This window comes from Festucalex cinctus, chromosome 12 (genome assembly GCF_051991245.1).
Source record: "Festucalex cinctus isolate MCC-2025b chromosome 12, RoL_Fcin_1.0, whole genome shotgun sequence".
Lineage (NCBI taxonomy): Eukaryota > Metazoa > Chordata > Actinopteri > Syngnathiformes > Syngnathidae > Festucalex > Festucalex cinctus.
The window spans coordinates 17,737,673-17,760,249 of record NC_135422.1 but is presented as its reverse complement, the minus strand read 5'-3'; the positions used below and the strand labels follow the sequence as shown (position 1 = coordinate 17,760,249).

At 39.0% G+C, this 22,577-nt stretch overlaps 1 protein-coding gene across 20 annotated transcripts in view; it reads left to right on the top strand.

The window, feature by feature from the left end:
- syne1b (spectrin repeat containing, nuclear envelope 1b) overlaps positions 1-22,577 on the top strand; it is a 167,890-nt gene that overhangs the window by 17,394 nt on the left and 127,919 nt on the right. For 9 of the 20 annotated variants that reach the window (XM_077539663.1, XM_077539650.1, XM_077539649.1 and 6 more), the window contains exons 1-17: positions 1,375-1,485; positions 5,183-5,244; positions 9,651-9,746; positions 10,874-10,957; positions 11,254-11,274; positions 12,564-12,656; positions 13,174-13,340; positions 14,053-14,249; positions 14,470-14,579; positions 16,143-16,193; positions 16,304-16,336; positions 18,363-18,470; positions 18,548-18,685; positions 19,538-19,702; positions 21,339-21,451; positions 21,531-21,699; positions 21,768-21,864. In XM_077539663.1, the coding sequence (XP_077395789.1) occupies positions 1,410-1,485; positions 5,183-5,244; positions 9,651-9,746; positions 10,874-10,957; positions 11,254-11,274; positions 12,564-12,656; positions 13,174-13,340; positions 14,053-14,249; positions 14,470-14,579; positions 16,143-16,193; positions 16,304-16,336; positions 18,363-18,470; positions 18,548-18,685; positions 19,538-19,702; positions 21,339-21,451; positions 21,531-21,699; positions 21,768-21,864 (1,780 nt within the window). In that variant the 5' untranslated portion in view covers positions 1,375-1,409. Of the gene's footprint in view, positions 1-1,374; positions 1,486-5,182; positions 5,245-9,650; positions 9,747-10,873; positions 10,958-11,253; positions 11,275-12,563; positions 12,657-13,173; positions 13,341-14,052; positions 14,250-14,469; positions 14,580-16,142; positions 16,194-16,303; positions 16,337-18,362; positions 18,471-18,547; positions 18,686-19,537; positions 19,703-21,338; positions 21,452-21,530; positions 21,700-21,767; positions 21,865-22,577 lie in introns of those variants that run through there. The other 11 variants (XM_077539659.1, XM_077539664.1, XM_077539657.1 and 8 more) reach the window with 6 other exon arrangements.

The window sequence follows — 22,577 nt, the reverse complement described above, 5'->3', positions numbered from 1 at the left end:
TTTGTCTGGCAGCCGCGCCGATGGAGACCAGGAAGGAGCCAAGGAGCAGCGAAGAAGCGGGAGCCAAAGCAGCGGAAAAAAGAGAGCAGCAAGCAGGGAGCGTGCTTTTAAATTGGGAGGGCGGCGGCCTCCACACCAGGGGGGGCCGGTTGAGACCACAGTGGAAAGTTACCAGCTGGGGGAGGTTTTTGGTTGACTAATCAGATTGAATCTGGATCCCATGTGTGTTAAGATTCTAAGGTCAGAATTCAACCAATGCAACACGTACAATTGAATACCTCAAATAAAATGTTACCTAGCTTACACTGTTAAAACGTGCATACACATGAAAGTTTAGTGGAGAATCTGCCACTGCAATGGAACATTTTCATGACATTTCATGGAGTCAACATTTCACAAATGGCAAACATAACATTTCATAATTCATTGTTCTGTTGCAAAATAAGAAAGTCAAGTTTCTAAGAAGGCTTTTACTGTCCTGATTTGTGTGTGTGTGTGCGCGTGCGCGTGTCAGTCAGAGCATGTGTGGCTGCTTGTGGGGGATGTTCTTGTGTCTTCCCACCCCCCACAGTGGCATGTTCAGGCCACAGGAGCTCAATTCCTTTGGAACTGAGGTTGCAAAAAGTTACAACCGGCCGATAATCGTTACAGATATATATATATATTTGAAACGTTAAACTGGTTTTACATAGCATTTTATTAATATGAATTATAAATTAAGATTCAATCTGTTATATAATTTCATATTTTTAGTTTGTTCCCCAAACGTCACGTGTCAAAAGTTAATAAAATTTAATATTTAATAAATAATAAATAAAATAGATAAATAATAAAAAATAAATACATTAAATAAATAAATAAATAAATATAATAAATTTGGTTTTCGAAAATGAATTTTTCTAATCAATCATTTTTTTGGGCTTTGTTTTTTTTTGTCTGCAATCTCTGCATTGATGTATTTTGATGGTGTGAGTTATCAGTCGCGCAGGATTAGCCAAACGAGCCTCTCAGTGAACCAAACCACGTGACATCATCATCCCCTTTCCTCCTGCTTGCCCGCTCGCTTGCTCGCTCACTGCTGATTGGCCAAGCCCGCTGATGTGTAGCCAGCATCTGACGGCGCCGTGACGATGACACGGCGGTGCAGCGGCGGGGAGGGGGGGCTGTGCGCGCATCCACATCCATGGCTCCTCTGGATGGGAACACCACAGCCACCACGGGGAAGGATGGGATTGTAAATCAGCCATTTGGGAGTATGTGAGTGCGCGTTGGAGAGCAGGAGGTGGCTCGTATTCATCCCAGCCAGCTCTTTTTTCCGTGCCGCTTCCTGCTTTGGGGAGGGGGGCGGGGGAGGGCAGGGGGGGGGAACCCACTGTGGATGTTCCTCTTTTGACACATGGGTCTGTCGAATGGCTCACTACAAGGACGTTTGCGCCGGGAAGACCTCCTTGAATCTGGTCACGGGATTCTTTCAGTATCTGCGGGGTAAGTCCACTCCTCCTTTCCGCGGGGACACAATTAGAGAGGAAAAGCGCCTTCTAATTGGCGGATGGACGCGCGCCGCATCTGTTGACGCTCCAGCGGGCATCCCGTGTGCATCGTCAAGCGAGCGCTCGGATTTTTGAGACGTCTTGTTGAGCGTGAAGAGTTGGTATAGGATTGGAGTTCAAATAAAAACGAAGCTGCTGCATAATTCACAAGGGGGCCTTGTGGTCGCGTTAATAGAACCACAAAGGAGGCTGCCACTAATCTCCTGCATGGCGTGACCTCTTTTTTTGAGGCCGGCGTATGCACACACACACAGTGTGTTGGCAACTGCTGCAGGGTTGCTGCTGCGATGCTTCCTGACAGCTAATTAACCTTACATTGTGTCAGGACGGATGGATGGACGGATGGATGAATGGATGGATGGACAGACAGGGGAGGGGGTTGTCTGTCAGTGCTGTAGTCAGAAGTGAGCTATAAAGCTGCGTCATGCTACGAAAACATCAAGCGCAAGACTCTTGAAGGACGCCTTCCATGTCTCAGTTGGATGCTGTTAAGTTCACACAGTCTCTCAAGGCAGAATTTCAGTTCAGGAGTGGGGCAGGACAGTGAGTTAGTGGTTAGTAGCGCTGTCACTACTGAATATATGTAGAATCGATTACGCTATTGATTAATCGACTAATCGGAATCATTTTAATTTTGCAGTAAAGTGTATTACAAAACATTTTCTCCCCTGATGTTGATTAACCAGTGATTGTTGTTTTTGTATTTTGTATTCAGGTAGTGATTAATAAAAAGGGGGATTGATGTACTATGGCGGCACGGTGGCGAGTGGTTAGCACGTCCGCCTCCCAGTTCTGAGGACTCTGGTTCGAGTCCAGGCTCCGGCCTTCCTGGGTGGAGTTTGCATGTTCTCCCCGTGCCCGCGTGGGTCTTCTCCGGGTACTCCGGTCTCCTCCCACATTCCAAAGACATGCACGGCAGGTTAATTGGGCGCTCCGAATTGTCCCTAGGTGTGCTTGTGCGCGTGGATGGTTGTTCGTCTCTGTGTGCCCTGCGATTGGCTGGCAACCAGTCCAGGGTGTCCCCCGCCTACTGCCCAAAGCCAGCTGAGATAGGCGCCAGCACCCCCCGCGACCCTTGTGAGGAATAAGTGGCCAAGAAAATGGATGGATGGATGGATGATGTACTATGTTACCGCTTTGGTCATTGTTTCCCAAAGTAAAAAGTAGGGATGTCCCAATCCCGATCACGTGACCGGAAACCAAGTCCCGATGACATCATTTTCAGCTGATCGGTATCGGAAAGATCGGGGTTTTTATTTTTGTCAATTAAAAAAAAAAAAATATGTATATATATATATATATATATATATATATATATATATATATATATATATATTATTGAGCTACAAAGCAACAAAATCATCCATTTGCGAATGTTGATATCTCATCAGTCTGTTCAAGTTCACTAAACGTTCGTTAAGCGTTTGTCAGACGTTCACCGTAGAGTTTGAATGTTTTTTCTTGTCTCACAACAACAAATACCATTAAAACATTTGGCGAACGTGTAAGGAATGTTAAAAAACCCCAACACGTTTTCATGTTTTTTCTTGTTGCAAGGACGTCTGCCGAATATTGAGCCAACTCGAGCGAATCCTGATGAGATATCAACATTCGACATTCGATGCACTCATAAGCAGGACCAAACCAAAATAGTTTGTCGATACGGTTTGACCGTACACAACGGAACTACGGGTAGTAAAGAGATGAGACCAGATGATTCGGTTCCCATATTGTGTGTGATTTGTTCAGGTGTGGAAATAATATTCAAACTCAGATAAAAACCAGCGGCTTTGGTTCCAGACCACTCTGGCATGGTTCGGTCGTGGCAAAGAAGCGATCCATAAACGGTCAGGTTTGACTGCAAACAACATAACGGTCGACACAACACCAGGTTATAAACATATGAGATATGATACATACGGTTTGTTTGGTCAGGTCTGAACTTGATAATCAAACACTGATGCGGACAGAAGCTACTGATCCGTTGGTACAAACAGACATACTCGTTACGGAAAACTTGGGTTTTATTATGGATTGCTCTCTGACGGCATCGCCTCTTTAATCCGTTTTGTAACGGACGATAATTTGATCACATTAAAGTGCACCTCAGCTCGATTGCATATTTAATTATTAATAAAGCTTCTTCCTGTTTCCATTCTTTGGACTCAGAGGGGAAAAAATGAGAAGAAAGCAGCCTGCTGTGGTTTGGCATTTTGCTCAAAAGGTGCCAAACCGTACAGGGAGACCAAGGATCAAGTTGAGCAAGCTATCAGCTAAAGGTGTGAAAGCACTCTGAGACACTCACCTATTTCCCTTATTGAGTGACTCAAACCAATTGTTAGTAATATTGTATAGCAGTGGAATCTGATTGGCATTGATTGATTGGCACCGCATTGTTTAGGTGGAGTTTAACTCATTCACTGGCAGCCATTTTCACAGAAGTAATCCCCTTCACGCTTGTTTTACTGGATTTTGACTGATTTTTCAAGGCCCACAGAATATTGTGTCTATTGCTATAAAAACATGGAACCTACCAAAACAAGAAAATTAGAGTCTCTTCTTTCATCAGGACAAAAAAAGTATATTGCTATAGTATACTATATAGTATAGTATAGTATACTATAGTATATTATTATAGTACTATCTGTTTCCGTTTTGCAGCAATTCGCATTAGAATATAGCTAAGTTTCATCATTATTCACAAATCTGCTTAGTATTGTGGTGAAATCAGCTTGTTTTCAGGGGGCGTTTTTGTAGTTACTACCATTTGTTTCACCCGTTTTCTGCAGTTGATAGGCTGTATCAAAGCCTTCTGTATGCTTTAGCATAAAAAAACAAACAAACAAAAAACACGCCTTTGGGGCACTTAAAACATTTAAAAGAGAACGTATTTACACGTTTTTGGGAGCAAATGACTTTAAAAAAATATTTTTTTTAGTTTTTGTTTTGCACATTAGCACACTACGTTAGGAGACAAAGATAATGATATTTCAACAAACATTCTAAAGATTTTTTTTTAAAGATCCGCAAGATTTTTTTTTTTTATGATTTTTCTCTCAGTTGCAAAGTTAAAAGTTAAACAAATACTAAATGGCAAAGCATAATAAATGTGCTGTAATTCATGTCTTGGTTGTAAGCGTTTCAAAAAAAAAAAAAAAAGTTATTTTATTCATTATATAGTCTTTAAATTAATCAGTTATCAGAATCAAAAGAAAGATTAAAGTCTTCTTTCATCAGGAAAAAAAAGTAGATTTCTATCTGTTTCCGATTTGCAGAAATTAGCATTAGAATATAGCTAAGCTTCATCATTATTCACAAATCTATTTTGAATTTTGAGTACCTGAGCTGTTTTTCAACATGGCACTGGTTGATCTCTTATATTCTGCTGCCACCTGCAGGCCGTTTTTGTAATAACTACCATTTTTTTTTTCAACCATTCTTTGCAGTTGAGAGGCTGCATCAAAGCCTTCTGGATGCTCTAGCATAAAAAGACAAACAAAAAACTTATAAATATATCTTTGGGATAGTGAAAACATTTAAAATAGAACGTATTTATTCGTTTTTGGGAGCAAAACAGTTAATGAGATGCCCTTGCCTCCTTCCAAACGTGTCTTGTGTCTTCGTGTTTGCAGATGAGCAAGAAGCCGTGCAGAAGAGAACCTTCACCAAATGGATCAACTCCCACTTGGCTAAGGTAAGAGTCGGACTCATCATAGCTGGACGTTGATTCTTAACACCTCCTACTGGTTTGCGACAGGTCCACAAAAGCCCCTTTCACGCCGCTCGTAGACTTTTTTTTTCCAGGTAGCTGTTTGGCGTAAACCGGCGATTTTCAACGAGTGAAGTGATGACCTATATTATGGGTGGCTTGCGGACTGTTTAAATGATAGATGGTCCTCAGTTTACAACGATACTGACATAGATAGGACATTCTGAGGTTACGAAAGTTGCGCAGTAGGCAAATTGGCGCACTTGTTTGAATACATCGTCATGTGGCACACTCATACTTATTGTTTTTTCATGGGATCGTTTTATAATTGTGGCCAGAATGTGTTTTGGAGATATTTACTCTCATTAAGTTGTGCTGCAAGAGTGCAATTTGTACAGTGAAATATTTAACTAGACGTTCCTTTTACTTAGGGCTGCTCGATTATGAAAAAAATAATAATCACAATTATTTTGGCAATAATTGAAATTATGATAATTCCAACGATTATTTTTTGGTACAAAACAAGAAAATGTTTATGCATTTACAAATATTAAGGCCAATTAAAAAAAAGAAAAAAAGAAAAAAGAAAATCTATAGTTATGTAAGTTCCTTTTGGACCAAACAGAATTTATAATAATAATTTATTTATTTATTTATTTATTTATTTATTTATGTTGCTTAATGAGTGCAGCATGTGCACTGTGCAGTAGGAGGATCATTTATTTTTTGGTAAAAAAACAGAAAATGTTTACCGTACACATATTTAAAAACATTAAGACCAATTAAATAAATATAAGAAACTATAATTATGTAAGTTCCTTTTGGACCAAACAGAATTTATAATAATATCTATTTACAATAATATATATTTATTTATTTGTGTTGGCGAAAACTTAAAGTTGGAGCATGTGCACTGTGCAGTTGGACAATCATTTATTTATTGGTACAAAACAAGAAAATGATTAAATGCTAAAAAAAAAAAAAAAAATTAAAACAAATACAATTCTTACATTACAATTCAACAAATACAAATATTACATTAGTTATTTTAAAATATAAAAAAAGGTGCAAATGTGTACATTTAAACAACTAAAAAATTTGTCTTAATAATCTTTTTTTTCACGATTATGCCGATTTTGTAATTGTGGAGTGTAATAATTGAAATTGTAATTTTATTTTAATTAATTACACAGCCCTACTTTTACTAGAAAAATATTGACAAATGTGTCAGACATTATTACCTTAATACATGTACATGTATTTATTGTCAATTTACTTCTCCCAAAAATAACTCCACATGCAGCCTTTATGATAGGAAAATGAAGCTTTATGAACCACATCCATTTTTTTTAGTCCACTAGAGGGTGCTCTTGGCTTAAAGATAAAGGCTAGTGCAATGGAAATGGATTAAATTTCCACTCTCACCATCTAGAGTAAAAAGATATTGCAAGTAGTTCATGAAGCTTCATTTTCCCATCACTACGGCAATTACTAACTTTTTTTCATTCTTTTGTACCGAAAATGCGTTGCTGTATGAACGTCACAGCACTAATGCGGTTATTTGGCGGCATCTCCCTGCTTCTTATAGCGTTCAAATGTGGCTCACAAGAGGGACTCCATAGTAGGAGTGTGACGATATATCGATATCGCGGTAAATCGTGATACTTTGTCTCTCGATAGATTATCGATACATATCGCAAATATCGTGATATTTATAGTTAATGTACAGCCACTATAATGGCTTCATTGTTTATTTCTCATTGAGCAATTGCTTAGCGGGCCACTAGGGGGAGTGCCTCGTAAGAGTAGCGGGGAAATGGACGGAAGTCTTCAGGCAAAGAAGACTCATGAACTTAGTTTTTATTATTATTGTTGTTATTATTATTATTATTATTATTATTATTATTATTATTATTGTTATTTATTGTTTTTAATTATTTATTTATATATGTTATATATATTTATATATTATATTATGTATTTATATTATATTTATATTTATGTATATTATTTTTATTAGAATATGAATTATTTTATTATTATTATTATTATTATTATTATTATTATTATTATTATTATTATTATATATTTTTTTTAATGATTAGTTTTATTGTAGATTATTAGGGATTTATTACCTGAGCAATATATCGATAATTGCTGCATCGTCTTATCATGAGATAATCGTTATCGTGAGCCTTGTATCGCATATCGTATCGTATCATGAGGTAGCCAGAAGTTCCCACCCCTACTCCATAATGAAACATATGACGCCATTCACGTGATCCCTCCTCTATAATGACCGCTAATAATGGCGCCATCATGGCTAAACGTAAATAATGACATCATTGTCTTTTTTTTTTTTTTGCCGTGCCGTGACGGTTTAAAGACGCTCTGAATAAAGGTCAAGCCGTGAGATGGGATGAATCGTGACCGGATGTTTTATTTATTTATTTTTTTTATAAACTTGGATGCGTACCATCGGTGCGCATATGCCGGCTGTACCAGACTGTGCCGATGTTAGCGGGAGGGTGCATGTGGTGAGAGGGTACGTCCACAGTGATGCAGATGGAGAACAACGGGGGCGAGGATATTTCCCCCGCAGGCTGTCGTCGATTCGCTTCAAAAATAGCGCATTATTGTACATGCAGGCCGCCTCACTTCAAGTATGACCCTTAAATAACACCAGATACGATTGTCTAGTTTCGCGCTTGCGCTTGCCTACGCTTGTTCAAAGCTTGTTAAAGTTGAAGAATTTCACACGGTGCAGGCAGAGCTCATTGGAAATCGTGCACCGTGTCTGGGATGTGCTGCTCGCATACTAATCACACTGAAATGATGCTGCGTCATGGAAAAAGCTTCTTGCGTCTTAGCAGTGGGACAAAATGTTGATATCCCAAATTCGCAATGTAATTGTGAGTAGGGATTGCACACTCTTGCAATGAAAGGAAAAGCTAGAGTGGGTGGGATGGCGGTCTTGAAAGTTAAAAGTGTTATCCAACATCCATTTCCTCATCTGTCTCCATTTTCCGCTCTCCGCTTTGTATGTGTTTCCTCTCACTCTGGATGACTTAGCACCTTTTCCACCGTGCCCCTCACATTTATTTCCCACTCTGACGCCCTTCCTGTGGTCAGTTGATGATTTTATTTGATTTTTTTCCCCCCAGGATGGGAGAGAGAGGATTTGGCTAGCTAAAACTATCCATCCATCCATCCATCCATCCATCCATCCATCCATCCATCCATTTTCTGAACCGCTTGTTCCTCACAAGGGTCGCGGGGGGTGCTGGAGCCTATCTCAGCTGGCTCTATTGTTCTAAAAACATGGAACCTACCAAAAGAAAGGTTTGAGTCTGTTATTTCACCAGGAAAAAAAAAGTATAGTTCTGTTTCCGTTTTGCAGCAATGAGCTTTCATTTCATCATTATTCACAAATCTGTTTAAAACTGTGGGGAAAAGAGCTTGTTGCAACACGGCCCTGGTTGATTTCTTATACTCTGCTGCACCTGCTGGCCGTTTTTGTAATAACTACCATTGCTTCAAACATTCTCTTCAGTTCAGAGGCTGCATCAAAGCCTTCTGTATGCTCTAGTATAAAAACATTAAAAAAAACAACAACGTATCAATACGTCTTTGGGACACTTAATTTTTTTTAAATAAAACGTATTTATATGTTTTTTTTGTTTGTTTTTTTGTTTTTGGGGGGCGTAAATGAGTTAGGTGCCCTGTGATCAGCTGGCAACCAGTCCAGGGTCTCTTGGCCAAGATTAGCTGGACTAGGCTCCACCTCACCAGCGTCCTTAAAGACGATAAACACAATAGAAAAATGAAAGGAAAGAATAAATGGATGCGAATGCTAATTCTGGATTGCACCACCCTGAAGCGATTGCACTGCGCACGTATTCACGTACAAACCCGCGAGCAGACGTCAACCCTCCTCTTCGCACTCCTCGCCCCACATAGCCAGCCAAGTGAGTCGTGAGATGTCTGCTGAACGCCGCCGCTGTTTAAAAGAGCCTTTTAATTCAAGCTTAGCACCACTGAATATATTCTCATCCGCGAGGCTGGCGGTGCTCAGCTCTACAGTGCGCGTCTCTGTGAATGCGCTCGTGTGAAATCTGGACTCAGCGTGCGGGTTGCTTAGAGGAACTCGGTTGTTGGCCTCGGGACCGGGCGTCAAGCCATCGCCCAAGGGAACGACACCATCTTTTCAGCCTGGGGGGGCGCCGGTTGCTAACAAGCCTGTTTGTCACTATAGCGACGGTTTAGCATACCAATGTCCCTTTCAGACCCGCATCCCACCCGTCCAATTCTGTCAAGGTTGCGGTGGCAAACATCCGTCTCGCATTGAGGACAATCCGGTCTCTGATCTTGTCGACGTCTTTGTCTTGCAGCATAAACCACCGCTAGAAATCAACGATCTTTTTGAGGACATTAAAGATGGGGTGAAGCTCTTGGCGCTGTTGGAAGTATTGTCGGGTCAAAGACTTGTAAGTAGTGTTTCGGCATTGTTTTTGGTATTTTTATAAATAAAGATACGACCTGGCTAGTGATATAACGATAAGCGCAATATCGTGATATTGTGATATTAAAACTGCCACAATATCATATTCATGATATTTAAATGCAACACATCTGTTCAAAAAGTCAGGTTGATTTCCTTTTGTGCAGTTCTAGCACCCTCTGGTGGCTAGTTTTTTAGTGCAATTTAATTTTCATTAGAGCTGTTTTGGCTCTTCTGTGTTGAAAAGCTACGCTAATTGTCAGATGAAGAGGAACGTAATATGCCTGTGATGCAAGTCAATATGTGGAGGAACTCAATGTGTGTTAACAGCACAACATAATAATAATAATAATAATAATAATAATAATAATAAAACATAATATAATACTACTACTACTAGTAATAAAAATAACATAACATTGCTGTTATGTACAAAAGCACAATATAGTGCTTTTTTTTTTTAAAGTATGAGCTCATTTTTTTTGCAATATTGTGGCCTTTTTTAAATTTTGCCAACCTCCCCACAATATCATGATAATTATCATATCGCGACCTTCATATTATGATAATATCGTATTATGACGTCTGGATATCATTACATCCCTAAACTGCACTAAAAAAAATAGCCACCAGAGGGTGCTAGAACTGCACAAATGGAAATCAACCTGACTTTTTGAACAGATGTGTAGCTTTTAAATATCGTGAATATGACGACGACGATATTGTGGCAGTTTTAATATCACGATCTTGCCGTTATCGTTACATCCCTAACATATATACAACCAAAAGGGTGTAGGCAGAAGCAAACCCTGTATTTAAATTAAGAGTCCAATACACTTGTGTTTAATATTTAAGATTTGTTGTTGTTGTTTTTTTAAATTATTTATGTATGTATTTATTTATTTTATGTATGATACATTTGAATTGAATCATTGTTTAAGTATAGTTTTTATTTTCCTCGGTTTAAGCACAGTGTGAATGTTCAAACTATGCATAATGTTATTGTGGCTTACATGATAGTAAATACACTTTTCGGAATACAACCTGCCTCGTTTTTCTTTTTCGAGATGGTACCTGATGTAAAAAAGCTTTACTGTCTGGACTTTTCTCTAGCCCTCCGAGCAAGGCCGTCAACTCAAGAGGATCCACTGGGTTTCCAATATTGGCACTGCGCTCAAATTCCTCGAGGGCAGGAAGGTGAGTAAGCATTTGGCGCGCCGATCTCATCGATAAACGGCTTCTCGTGCCAGATAAAAGCGATCCTGGCGAAAAGGGTGACGCTATTTGTCAGCATCTGCAAGGTGCCTCCAATGCAGATGTGGGAATCACTCAAAAGAGGAGAGCAACCCTGAGTTACATAATCTCCATCTCGGAATCCTTTATGGCTGCGCGGAGTGTGCCGTGTTCCACTTTCCGCTCGGCTCCCCCACCCCCTGAGGACAGACACTTACATTTTGTTCTGATCTTTCTCCCTGCATCACGTGTGCTCTCAGTGTCGGTATCAAGGAACACCGGTCAGTCGCGCCGGCCAAAAGCACTTTGCCAGCTGTTTGCTTTCTTTTCAAATGATGCATGACGGCATGACATTCGCCAACTGATTTTTCATTCAGCTCTTCTTCAAAGGGGACATATCATGACAAATAGATATTTTTAATGTTTGTCTACAAATAGCTGGTTCCCTTAGGGAAGGAATTAAACAACCAAGTAAATCTTTAATTGTGAATTTTTATGTGTCTTTGAGCGAGTAGTTCAGAATTTTCCCGGATTGTGACGTCACAATGTACGTTGGAGGCTAGGTTGGACCAAGTTCCAGAATTACTATCAAACACTATCATGAGCCTCAATTATTTGTATACACACCATTAACTAATTCATTCCCAGCCATTTTCACTGAAGCAACCCCCTTCGCTTCCAGCTGTTTCACTGTATTTTGACTGATATTGCCAGGCCCACAGAATATTGTGTTCTATTGCTATAAAAACATGGAATCTACCAAAAGAAAGATTAGTGTCTCTTCTTTCATCAGAAAAAAAGTGTATTTCTATCTGTTTCCGTTTTGCAGTAATTAGTATTAGAATATAGCTAAGTTTCATCATTACTCACAAATCTGCTTAGAACTGTGAGGAAACAGCTTGTTTTCATTATTGCCCTGGTTGATCTACTATATATACTGCATCAAAGACGTCTGTATGCGCTAGCATAAAAAAACAACAACATAAAAAACAAAAACGTACAAACACGTCTTTGGGACGCTTCATACATTTAAAATAGAATGTATTTATACGTTTTTGGGAGCAAATGAGTTAAGAAGTCTCTTTTACATAATATGTCCTCTTTAATAATGTTCTTGATTCATTTTTGCTGTGCTTAGATCTGCTTTATCTTCTTGAAAAGGAAGAATTGGTAAGCGTCTGGACAAGCTAGCATCGCACAAGGCAACAATCAGTCAATGAGTGTGACAGGCCTAAAATTCTGGGGATGAATGGGATGTTCTTAGTGTTCCAAAGCTTTCAATCACAGACTGCTGGGATGTAAATCAAGGTTTCGCAAAGCTAAGTGAGTTAGCATATCATAACAGGAATAGCCTGTATAAATATGAGCTGCTAGCTTGTGCCGGTTTACCCACCGATTGTTCCTGTCTTGCGTTGTATTTTATTGTTTTGTCTTGAACATTTTTGAAGCTTGACATATAATTTGGAACCATGTTAAACTCAAGAGGCTTTTTTTTTTCATGATATTAGCAGTAAATGCTATCCAGAAAGTCTTCTCAAAGTGAATAATTGATGCCCGGCTTTTGTTTCAGATCAAACTTGTCAACATTCACGCTACAGACATCGCAGACGGACGGCCATCCATCGTCCTGGGGTTGATATGGACCGTTATCCTCTATTTCCAGGTATCGTGAACCGCCATTTTACCCCATTTTGCCCAGTTGTCTGGGCTATGTGTATGTCAGTCACACAGTTGACATATCAGTCCATACGCTAAACCAATCAAAACAATAATTTAACAGTTAAATTCATTAAAATTTTAACATTCACATTTGCGTTCTCATTTTCTTCTGCATCCAATCGTTAGCAAGCGTGTTTTCGCATAGCGGAACTAGAACTACTTCCTGTTTGCGTGTCTAAGAATCATGGGAAGTGTAGTCCTACTAACCTAATGCGGCGGCCGCCGGTAGACCTCACGCAAGCTGAGCTTTTCTGGTGGCACAGTAAAAAAAAAGGTTGGGTAATGGTGAGTGCATTAACTTGTTTAGCGCTGTTGGTCTGTCAACCAAGATAGCATTTAGCATTAGCTAAAGTAATAACATGATTAAAGCGATTACATTTGTTATACATAGTTTGATTTTGAGAAAAATTTTAGTGAAGCAAATCCGGTCACCTTATTCCAACCATCATTTCCTTTCTCAGATTGAGGAGTTGACCAGCAACCTCCCCGCCCTTCAGGCCTTGTCCACCAGCAACTCCTCAGTGGAGAGCTCCGAAACAGGAAGTCCTCCCATGAAGAGAAAAGTAGTCAAGTTTCAGGGCAACGCCAAGAAGGCGCTGCTCAGATGGGTGCAGTGCACCGCCGCCAAGTATGTCCAACTACAAACCTTTTTGCAATCTTTATCAAGGACAATTCCGGTTCACGATATACAACCACGTACATATTCGTCAGGGGTGGAATCGGAGATTGCTTGAGCTTTTACCACACGGAAGTATGTGTCACGTGATAATGATAACGTACATAAACTGCACTCTCCACCTTCATTGTGGTGCCGAATGAATGAGTCTATCTTTTTGTCAGGTTTACCTGTTTGACATTGATAAAACACAACAAAAAGGAGAGAAGACACTCAGTTTAAGGCTCGTGAGGAGAGAGGAGAGGAACTAACTGATACAATTCACTCTGAAAAAATCCCCTCCTCACCCTCTCTTTTTATTTGGTTTCCACTCCACTAGTTACATAGGTGTTCCAACCCTAATAATGCAAATGCAAAACATAGTTGGAACACAGTGTACTTGTTGTCTATGTGTGGGCATGTGAGTGGAAGATTGCTGAGTACATGTGAAGTTTGCAATCATTTCTTAACAGAAAACAGGTGGTCTCAGCAGACTGGCTCTAACCATTCTGCTGCGTTAGATGTTCTGGTTCTTGAGCTTCTTGGGTCATCTTCTGTAAGATAACATAATAACATAATAGCTAGGCTATGTGAATGTGAGTGCGGAGCAGAGCAAAAGCATTCTTGAATGCAGCAAATGTATGACAACGTATTATTTACAATTATTCCTACACTTTTCCCTCAGACATCACGGGATTGAGGTGAAGGACTTTGGTCCTAGCTGGCGCGATGGAGTCGCGTTCCAGTCGGTGGTGCACGCCATCCGGCCTGATCTGGTAGACATGCAGGCAGTGCGCCGCAGGGGCAACAAAGAGAATCTGGAGGAGGCTTTCGCGCTCGCCGAGAACGAGCTGGGCATCCCTCGTCTGCTGGATCCAGAAGGTGTTGGCAGTGTGTTGTTGTTGTTGTTAGAGACTCGAGATCAGGAGTTGTCAAAATCTTTGGTCCAGAAATCAAATCAAACAAAACTACCATGTGCACCCCTAATCGCCATGGAATGATTTAATGTCACGCATGTTTCAACATAAATATTCATGACCTGATTTTGAGAACCTCTGCTCCAGATTCGTCCTGTTTATTGATTGTTTGCGTTGCTCCGCAGATGTTGACGTGGACAAGCCAGACGAGAAGTCCATCATGACGTACGTGGCGCAGTTCCTCAAGCACTACCCGAACCCTCACCACTCGGAAACTGACGGACAGCACGACGAGGTAGCCGGTCTTATTTTGCAGCGACAGAATGACTTCAATGGCAGAACGTGAATAGAAACAGAATTCGCCAAAGTCATTTATTTGTCGTCCACGCTACAAAAAACAAATGCCAAGCATGAAGTGGCACGCATGCGCACAAGACACGACATCACGTGTTGCCCTTCGTGTTGCTTTCAGTCTTGACATTTGGGGCAATTTCAATTTCGTGTATGTGCAGGCCTCAAATTGATGTTTTATGAACCAATCGAATCCATCCATCCATCCATCCATCCATCCATCCATCCATTTTCTTAACCGCTTGGCTCCTCACCATGGTCGCGGGGGGTGCTGGAGCCTATCTCAGCTGGCTTCGGACAGACCAATCGAATCAGTTGAAGCAATATAAAACCACAAGCTGGGGTCACTGCTGACACATTTTCAATAAAAGGGTTTGTAGTACAAAAATCTACCTTTAATAAATACTGTGTGCATCATCCATTTAATATTTTAATGAATTTAAAAAAAAAGATTGAATTAATTATAGCTCCCTTTTTTTTTTTTATTCAAATTTTCTGTTTACACCTTCTTGAGCCACAAGACCACATATTCCATTCACTCAATGGAGATTTGTCAATTAAATCATCAATAAAACCACCATGGGAGACCGAGCTTTCTGCGCAGCCGCACTACGACTCTGGAACAGGCTCCCAACTCAGTTGAGGGCCACCAAGAGCCCGGACTCTTTTAAATCAGGCCTGAAAACCTTTTTATTTAGAAAGGCCTATGATATTTAATTAAGAATATGATTTTATTCTATTTTTTATTTTCTTTTTGTTATTTTATTCTTTTCTCTGTAGCACTTTGAGGTCATGCTGATGAAAAGTGCATTACAAATTGAATTTATTGTTATTATAAAACGAAACACCATGCCTCAAATAGGGTGGCAACAATAATTTCTTACAGTTAAATTTTTACAAAGAATAGTGTGCCTCGCAATAGCATTTGTGTCAATAAACGCCTCCTCTTAAATGAATGCTTGGTCTTAAAACTCCAAAAATAAGAGAATAATATTCAGCTTTGACAGCTAATGTTTAAAAAGTGTTCAAAATTAAGAAACCATATAAGTTAAACTGTTTAATATTTCAAAGAATGATCGGTTAAAGACTTTTTTTTTTTTTTTTTTACAGCTCTCATTATTCTCATTATTAAACACATACTGGCAATAAAAATGTGTTTTTCGGGGGAGGCTGGAACAGAATGATAGCATTTTGAATCATTTCAATGGCAAAAATGGATTTGTGATACAAGTAAATGGTTACAAATTAGATTTGTAAGTCCAGGTAGCTCTGTGTAATGAACATTTGGGTGTAAGTATCGATTGCTGTGAATATTTATCTATTAGTATTGAAAAATCTTCGTTGCCATGATCACCCATTCCAAGTCATGGCAAACAAGCACTTGCTGAGCTTTTTATTGTTGCACACGCGCTTTGATCTCACCGCATGAACACAGCAGCAATTTGTTTCCCATCACCGCCGAGCTTGTCTTTTGATTATTCCCATCCGCTTTGTGTGCACATTCAAGCTGCGCCTCGCCTCCATTCCGACCTTTGCGCTCTCAGTCCCCGTGCTTCAGGTGAGCGATGGTGTCGTGGAGAGATGCATGCCGTCAAGTCTATCTTTTCCGCCTCGCTTCCTCCGATGCTTTTCTCTGATGCGTCTCTTTTGTGTGCTTCCTCCGGATAGTTTGCCCCTCAAGACATAGAGCAAATGCTTGAGGTATGTCGGGCATCCTGGCATTTCTTTCCTTCTCAGTCTTTTAGCTTTGTATGTGTGCTGTTTTCCACTAATCTTACATTTGGCGGGGGGTTCTAGTATGTTCTTTCAAGCAGTGAATCCAGAAAGCCTTTACGACTTTTACACAATAGATTAAATTATTTTTCGTCCACATTATATGCACAACCCTCATAATGACAAATTTAAAACAATCATTTATTTTATTTGACTTGCTGATTTATTAGAAAGTAGAAAACTAAAACCTCCTGACACTAGAAGTATCCGCTTAACAAAAAAGTAAACCCAGACCATATGTGCGTATTTTTTTTTGGCTAGTTTACTCCCTCATGAGGCCTTGGGAAGAATTTCTAGCATGTTTAATTTTTATTTTTATTTATTTTTTATTTTTTGTCCCACGAGGAGAAAACTCACAATTTGCAGTACATGTTCCTTGAGCTACAAAACAGCTGACCAATCAATATGCATCTTCACATGATTTCAAAATGGTGGCCCCCAGCGAAGTTGTCACTAAGCTACATATTAGCGGATAAATTATAAACACTCAAGGTAATGTGCTAACATGCTACATCATATGGGCAGGTATAATCTGGCTAGCGATTCATCCTCTAATATGCAGCTGCTGATAACTCTGCTGGGGGCCGCCATCTTGAAATGATGTGAACGCTTGATGCGTTTTGGTTGGACACCTACATTTCTCCCCTCAGTATGTTGCTCAAGTAGCACTCACAAGATGAGTTTTTAACCTTGCGAGGCAAAACAAATATGAAACATTACGTATTTGTCTCAAGGCCTCATGAAATGAAAACCCACTGGAAAAAAAAAATACGCACACACAGTAAGCTGCTGCTGAGCAGACTCCGTTGACTTGGAATGCTTCTGGATGCACTGTACGGTCATTGACGGATAAGGATTTCGCCAGACACAGTTCATTTATTATAAAAACACATAAAATATTTATACTTCATTATTATTTGCTATTATCTACAATTTAGGACATCTATAATTCAGGACGGCTTTCTACAATGGTTCAACAGATGATGGTTGGTCGCAACACATAATATTTTCAACCAAAATTATGATGAGGCTAACAATTTTAAACATCTAAACAAAACAAGATAGCTAGCCACACAAGTAAAACTATAATGATGTATTTGTTGAAAAAAATAAAAATAAAAATAATAAGTCCTTTGCTTAGGTCCTACAACATGATATCCAAATATGACCACTACATACCAGTGGCTAAAATGGTAACTTTTTGACATAGTTGTGACACATGCAGTACACACCTGTTAACTGTCTTGTGGATACAAACTCCGCTCCATTTGCTCCCAAAAACGTATAAATACGTTCTATTTTAAATGTTTTAAGTGTCCCAAAGACATATTAGTACGTTTTAAAATTTTTTTGTTTTTTTTATGCTAGAGCATACAGAAAGCTTTGATGCAGCCTCTCAACTGCAAAGAACAGTTGAAGAAATGGAAGTTATTCCTTAAACGGTCAGAAGGTGGCAGCAGAGCAGAGGAGATCAATCAGGGCCATGTTGAAAAAAAAGCTAAATTAGTCAAAATTCTAATATATTTGTGAATAATGATGAAACTTAGCTATATTCAAATGCTAATTGCTGCAAAACGGAAACAAATAGAAATATACTTTCTTTTCCTGATGAAAGAAGAGACTTTAATCTTTCTTTTGGTAGGTGCCATGTTTTTATAGCAATAGAACATAATATTCTGTGGACCTTGCAAAATATGTCAAAATCCAGCAAAACAGCTGGAAGTGAAGGGGATTACTTCTGGGAAAATGGCTGGGAGTGAATGAATTAAATGTATTTCAAACTAAAAATCCCACATCGGTTATTTCTTTTTGGTCACTCTACACATAAGAATTCATAAAATGGGCATCGTTGGACAAACTTATCCATCAATGACCCATTAACAGAATGCCGGTTAGTGATAAAAAGTAGGGTGGCAAGTCTGGTAATCCTCTACTGTCATCAAAAATTTGACAGAGGGAGGAGCGCAAGATGCTGAGAGAGCTGAAGGTATTCCTGGACCAGCTGGAGCGAGATGTTCTGAGAGCCCAGGCGGCCGAGGGCAATCTCACAGACAAGTATCAGGTACTTACTTATGCTCAGGAAATTTCACGAGTGTAACATCAATATTTGATTCTGAACCACATTGTCTTTTTGCGCAGGCCTTCAAGAACTTCCGCGTGCAATATGAGATGAAGAAGAAGCAGACGGATCCGCTGCTACAGCCGGTCCACAAGGACGGGAAGCTTTCCGTGGACCAGGCTCTGGTCAAGCAGGCGTGGGATCGCTTGTCCATCAGGGTGGGTAGGATTCCGTCGGGATTTCTTGTTAGGGAATTGCAGCGTCACTCCGCTCAGGGCTGGACTGGCCATCTGGCATATAGGGTAGATGCCCGGTGGGCTGGCGTCTTTTGGGGCCGATGCAGTGCTTTTTTAATTATTATTTTCCTCCGTTTTACCCCAAGAAACTGGCCCACAATTTAGAGGGACAAGTCCATTAATCCAGTTTGTATGAAGACAGCAACATCAGTGCCAGAACTATGTGTTAGGAGAGGTGATCAGGATTTGGGCTGGCGGGGCTTATAGTATATATACATATATATATTAGGGCTACACGATATTGGGAAAAACATGCGATATAGTTGTTGAATATCGCAATATCGATATTATTGCGATATTTAACGTGTACCTAAAGAAAAAACATTTTTATTATCAAATGAAAAAATAATATTTATTTCATATATAATAAATTATAGTTAATAAATTGTAATCACCCTAGATGATGTTCAACGAGTTCGTCGTTATGCATGTTTAAGCTCGTGTCTGATTGGTCAAATTCAGGTAAAAGAAAAAAAAAAAAATTCCATATGAAAATTATTGCATGTCTTTGTGATATGCATATTGCATGGGCCAATATCGCGATAGCAATATTTTTTCGATATATTGCCCAGCCCTATATATATATATATATATATATATATATATATATATATATATATATATATATATATATATATATATATATATATATATATTTGATTTGCATAAAGTGATTTCATAGGCTATTTAAATTCTTCTCATTGTGTGAACGTTCGGTGATGAATCAACACTTGAAATCTTTTTTTTTTTTTTTTTAACGGGTGTCATTTGCAGCTGCTGGACTGGCACATCCACCTGGACAAGTCACTGCCGGGGCCCCTGGGAGTGATCGGGGCCTGGCTGCACAGAGCCGAGATGGCCCTGAGGGAGGACATTCCAATCCATCACGCTCACGAGGAGACGGCCAACGTTGTCCACAGGAAACTGGAGCAGCACAAGGTCAGGTTTTGTTTGGCTTGATTGGTCTCAGGCTCACTATCAAAGGAGACGAAGCCGTGGGCCGAATTTACTAACGACGCAGGAGTAGGCGCTAAATTGCAATTGCAGATTGCAGCACTTGACAAGACCACCATTTTTAAGATCAAAATTAAGTTTGAATTGAGAGCTCTTTGCATGTAAGGTTAACCCTGTTCTGGTTTTGAAGCCACGCATGACCAAGTACGAGTCTTCACGAGTCACAATGAATTGAAAAGGAATTTTGTCACCGCTAATAAGGCATGACTCCTTCTTGTGATTGGCTCCTTGTCACCCCTTAGATCATTCTCAAAGCTCCAAAAATGACAATGTCACGCTAATTTTTATTTCTGGCACTTCAAATATCTTTTTTTTTATTTTTAAGATTTTCCCTGTTGCCTCTGATTTTGTGTCTCATCCTTACTAGGGCCCGGCCTATTAATTGGGTGGGCAATTTAATCTGAATATATCAATTTCATCTGAATATATCACCCTGTTTCAAATGATCAAAATCGGCCAATTTGTGCAGTTTTTTTTTTAACTCATTCACTGACAGCCAATTTCACTGAAGCAACCCCCTTCACTCTCGGCTGTTTTACTGGATTTTGCAAGGCCCATAGAATATTGTGTTCTATTGCTATAAAAGCATGGAACCTACCAAAACAAGAAAATTAGAGTCTCTTCTTTCATCAGGAAAAAAATAAGTATATTTCTATCTGTTTCCGTTTTGCAACAATTAGCATTAGAATATAGCTCAGTATCATTATTATTCACAAATATGCTTAGAATTGTGGTGAAATCAGCTTGTTTTCATCATGGCCTTGGTTGATCTCATATACTCTGCTGCCAACTAGTGGCCGTTTTTGTAATTACTACCATTTTTTTTCACCCGTTTTCTGCAGTTGAGAGGCTGTATCAAAGCCTTGTATGCTCTAGCATAAATAAAAAATTAAAAATTTTTAAAAACGTATAAATACGTCTTCAGTGCACTTATTAAAATAGAACGTATTTATACGTTTTGGGGAGCAAAATACTTATTTTTTTTTTATTTTAGTTTTTTATGTTTTGCACATTAGCACATTACATTTATGAGACAAAGCTAATGATATTTCAACAAATATTCTAAAGATTTTTTTTAAAGATCTGCACGATTTTTTTTAATTAAATTACATTTTCTCTCTGTTGCAAAGTTAAAAGTTAAACAAATACTAAATTGCAAATCATAGTAAAAGTGCTGTAATTCATGTCTTTGTTGTAAGCGTTTAAATAAAAAAAGATGTATATATTTTTTAAATATTAAATTAATTAATTTAATTATTAATTATTTTATTTTATTCATTATTAAACAGTTATCAGAAGTTTATTCAGCCCCCGCCCCATATATATATATATATATATATATATATATATATATATATATATATATATATATATATATATATATATATATATATATATATATATATATATATATATATATATATATATATATATATATATACATATATATATATAGTATATCAACTTCTACATGTGGAGGCTATGTAAGCAATTAAGATTGCACCCATTTTGGACAGACAAATCTATAATAAATCACACTCTCTGCATGCGACTGTTTCAGGAGGTGCTAAAAAACCTGGAATCGCACAGGCAACCCTTCCAGCAGATCCACCGAGACAGATCGGTCAATGGCGTCCCGGTCCCGCCAGAACAGCTCCAAGATATGGCCGAGCGGTAAGTCGCCTGACATCTGGCAATGTGCCCTCCAAATCGAAAGCTGGAAAAAAAAAAAAAGTACGTTTCCAATCTGCAGGTTCAATTTTGTGTCCACGGCATGGCACGGCCACTTGATCAAACTGGAATTCTGGGAGATGAAGTATCGCCTGATGGCCTTCCTGCTGTTGGCAGAGTCCAAACTCAAATCCTGGATCGTGAAATATGGCAGGCGGGACTCGGTGGAGCTCCTGTTGCAAAGTTACCTCGTGAGTTTGACGTATTGTTGCTGAGGCACAGTGCAAATGCTTTCATTTGGACTTTTATCCTTCCGCAGACGTTCATCGAGGGCCACAGGTTCTTCGAGCAGTATGAGATCCTCTTTTCAGCACTCAAGCAGGCGGCAGACGTCTATGTCAAGTCCGACAGTTCAAGTGAGTCTCTTTTATTGCACGTGATGTTGCCGTCATGTTAAACCTAGTGTTAATTTGATCAAATTTCGACTGGTTTTAGTCCAATTTCAGTCACGCTTGTTAGTTTTTAACACACTTAGTCCACCTCATTCCGTTTTTATTTAGTCCATTTTCAGTCGATTATAAATCTAGCATTTCAGTCTTTATTTTTGTCCAAGAAAACATAATTTTATTCGTCTAGTTTTAGTCAACAAAAACTGTCAACGTTTTAGTCTAGTTTTAGTCAGTACAATCATTTTACTCCATACATATTTTGTTTTGTTTTGTCAACAGATTATGTTGAACATTTCGGATCTAAAACTATTTCATATAAATTTTCTCTCATCTTTTTGATGAAAAACAACTTGACACACAATTACAGTGGCTACTCTGGCTCCATTCTATGAGCTAGCAAGTTAGGCAGCATTAGTTAGCGGTCTCATTAACATATTTGTTGGAATGTTATTGCCGTTGGATTAATGTTAAGTTATAACTATAATTTGTTTTTTTTTGTTTTTTGTTTTTTTTAGCTGCAGATTTGAAAATGTGTGACTACATTTAAAACAAAAGAGAATTATTGTGTATTTAAAACAAACGCATAGCCTTTAGTCCGCTAGCCAAACGCTAATGCTAACACATTATGGAAAACGCATGTAGCGGCACATTTAAACGGTCAATCACTCTCAAACTCATTT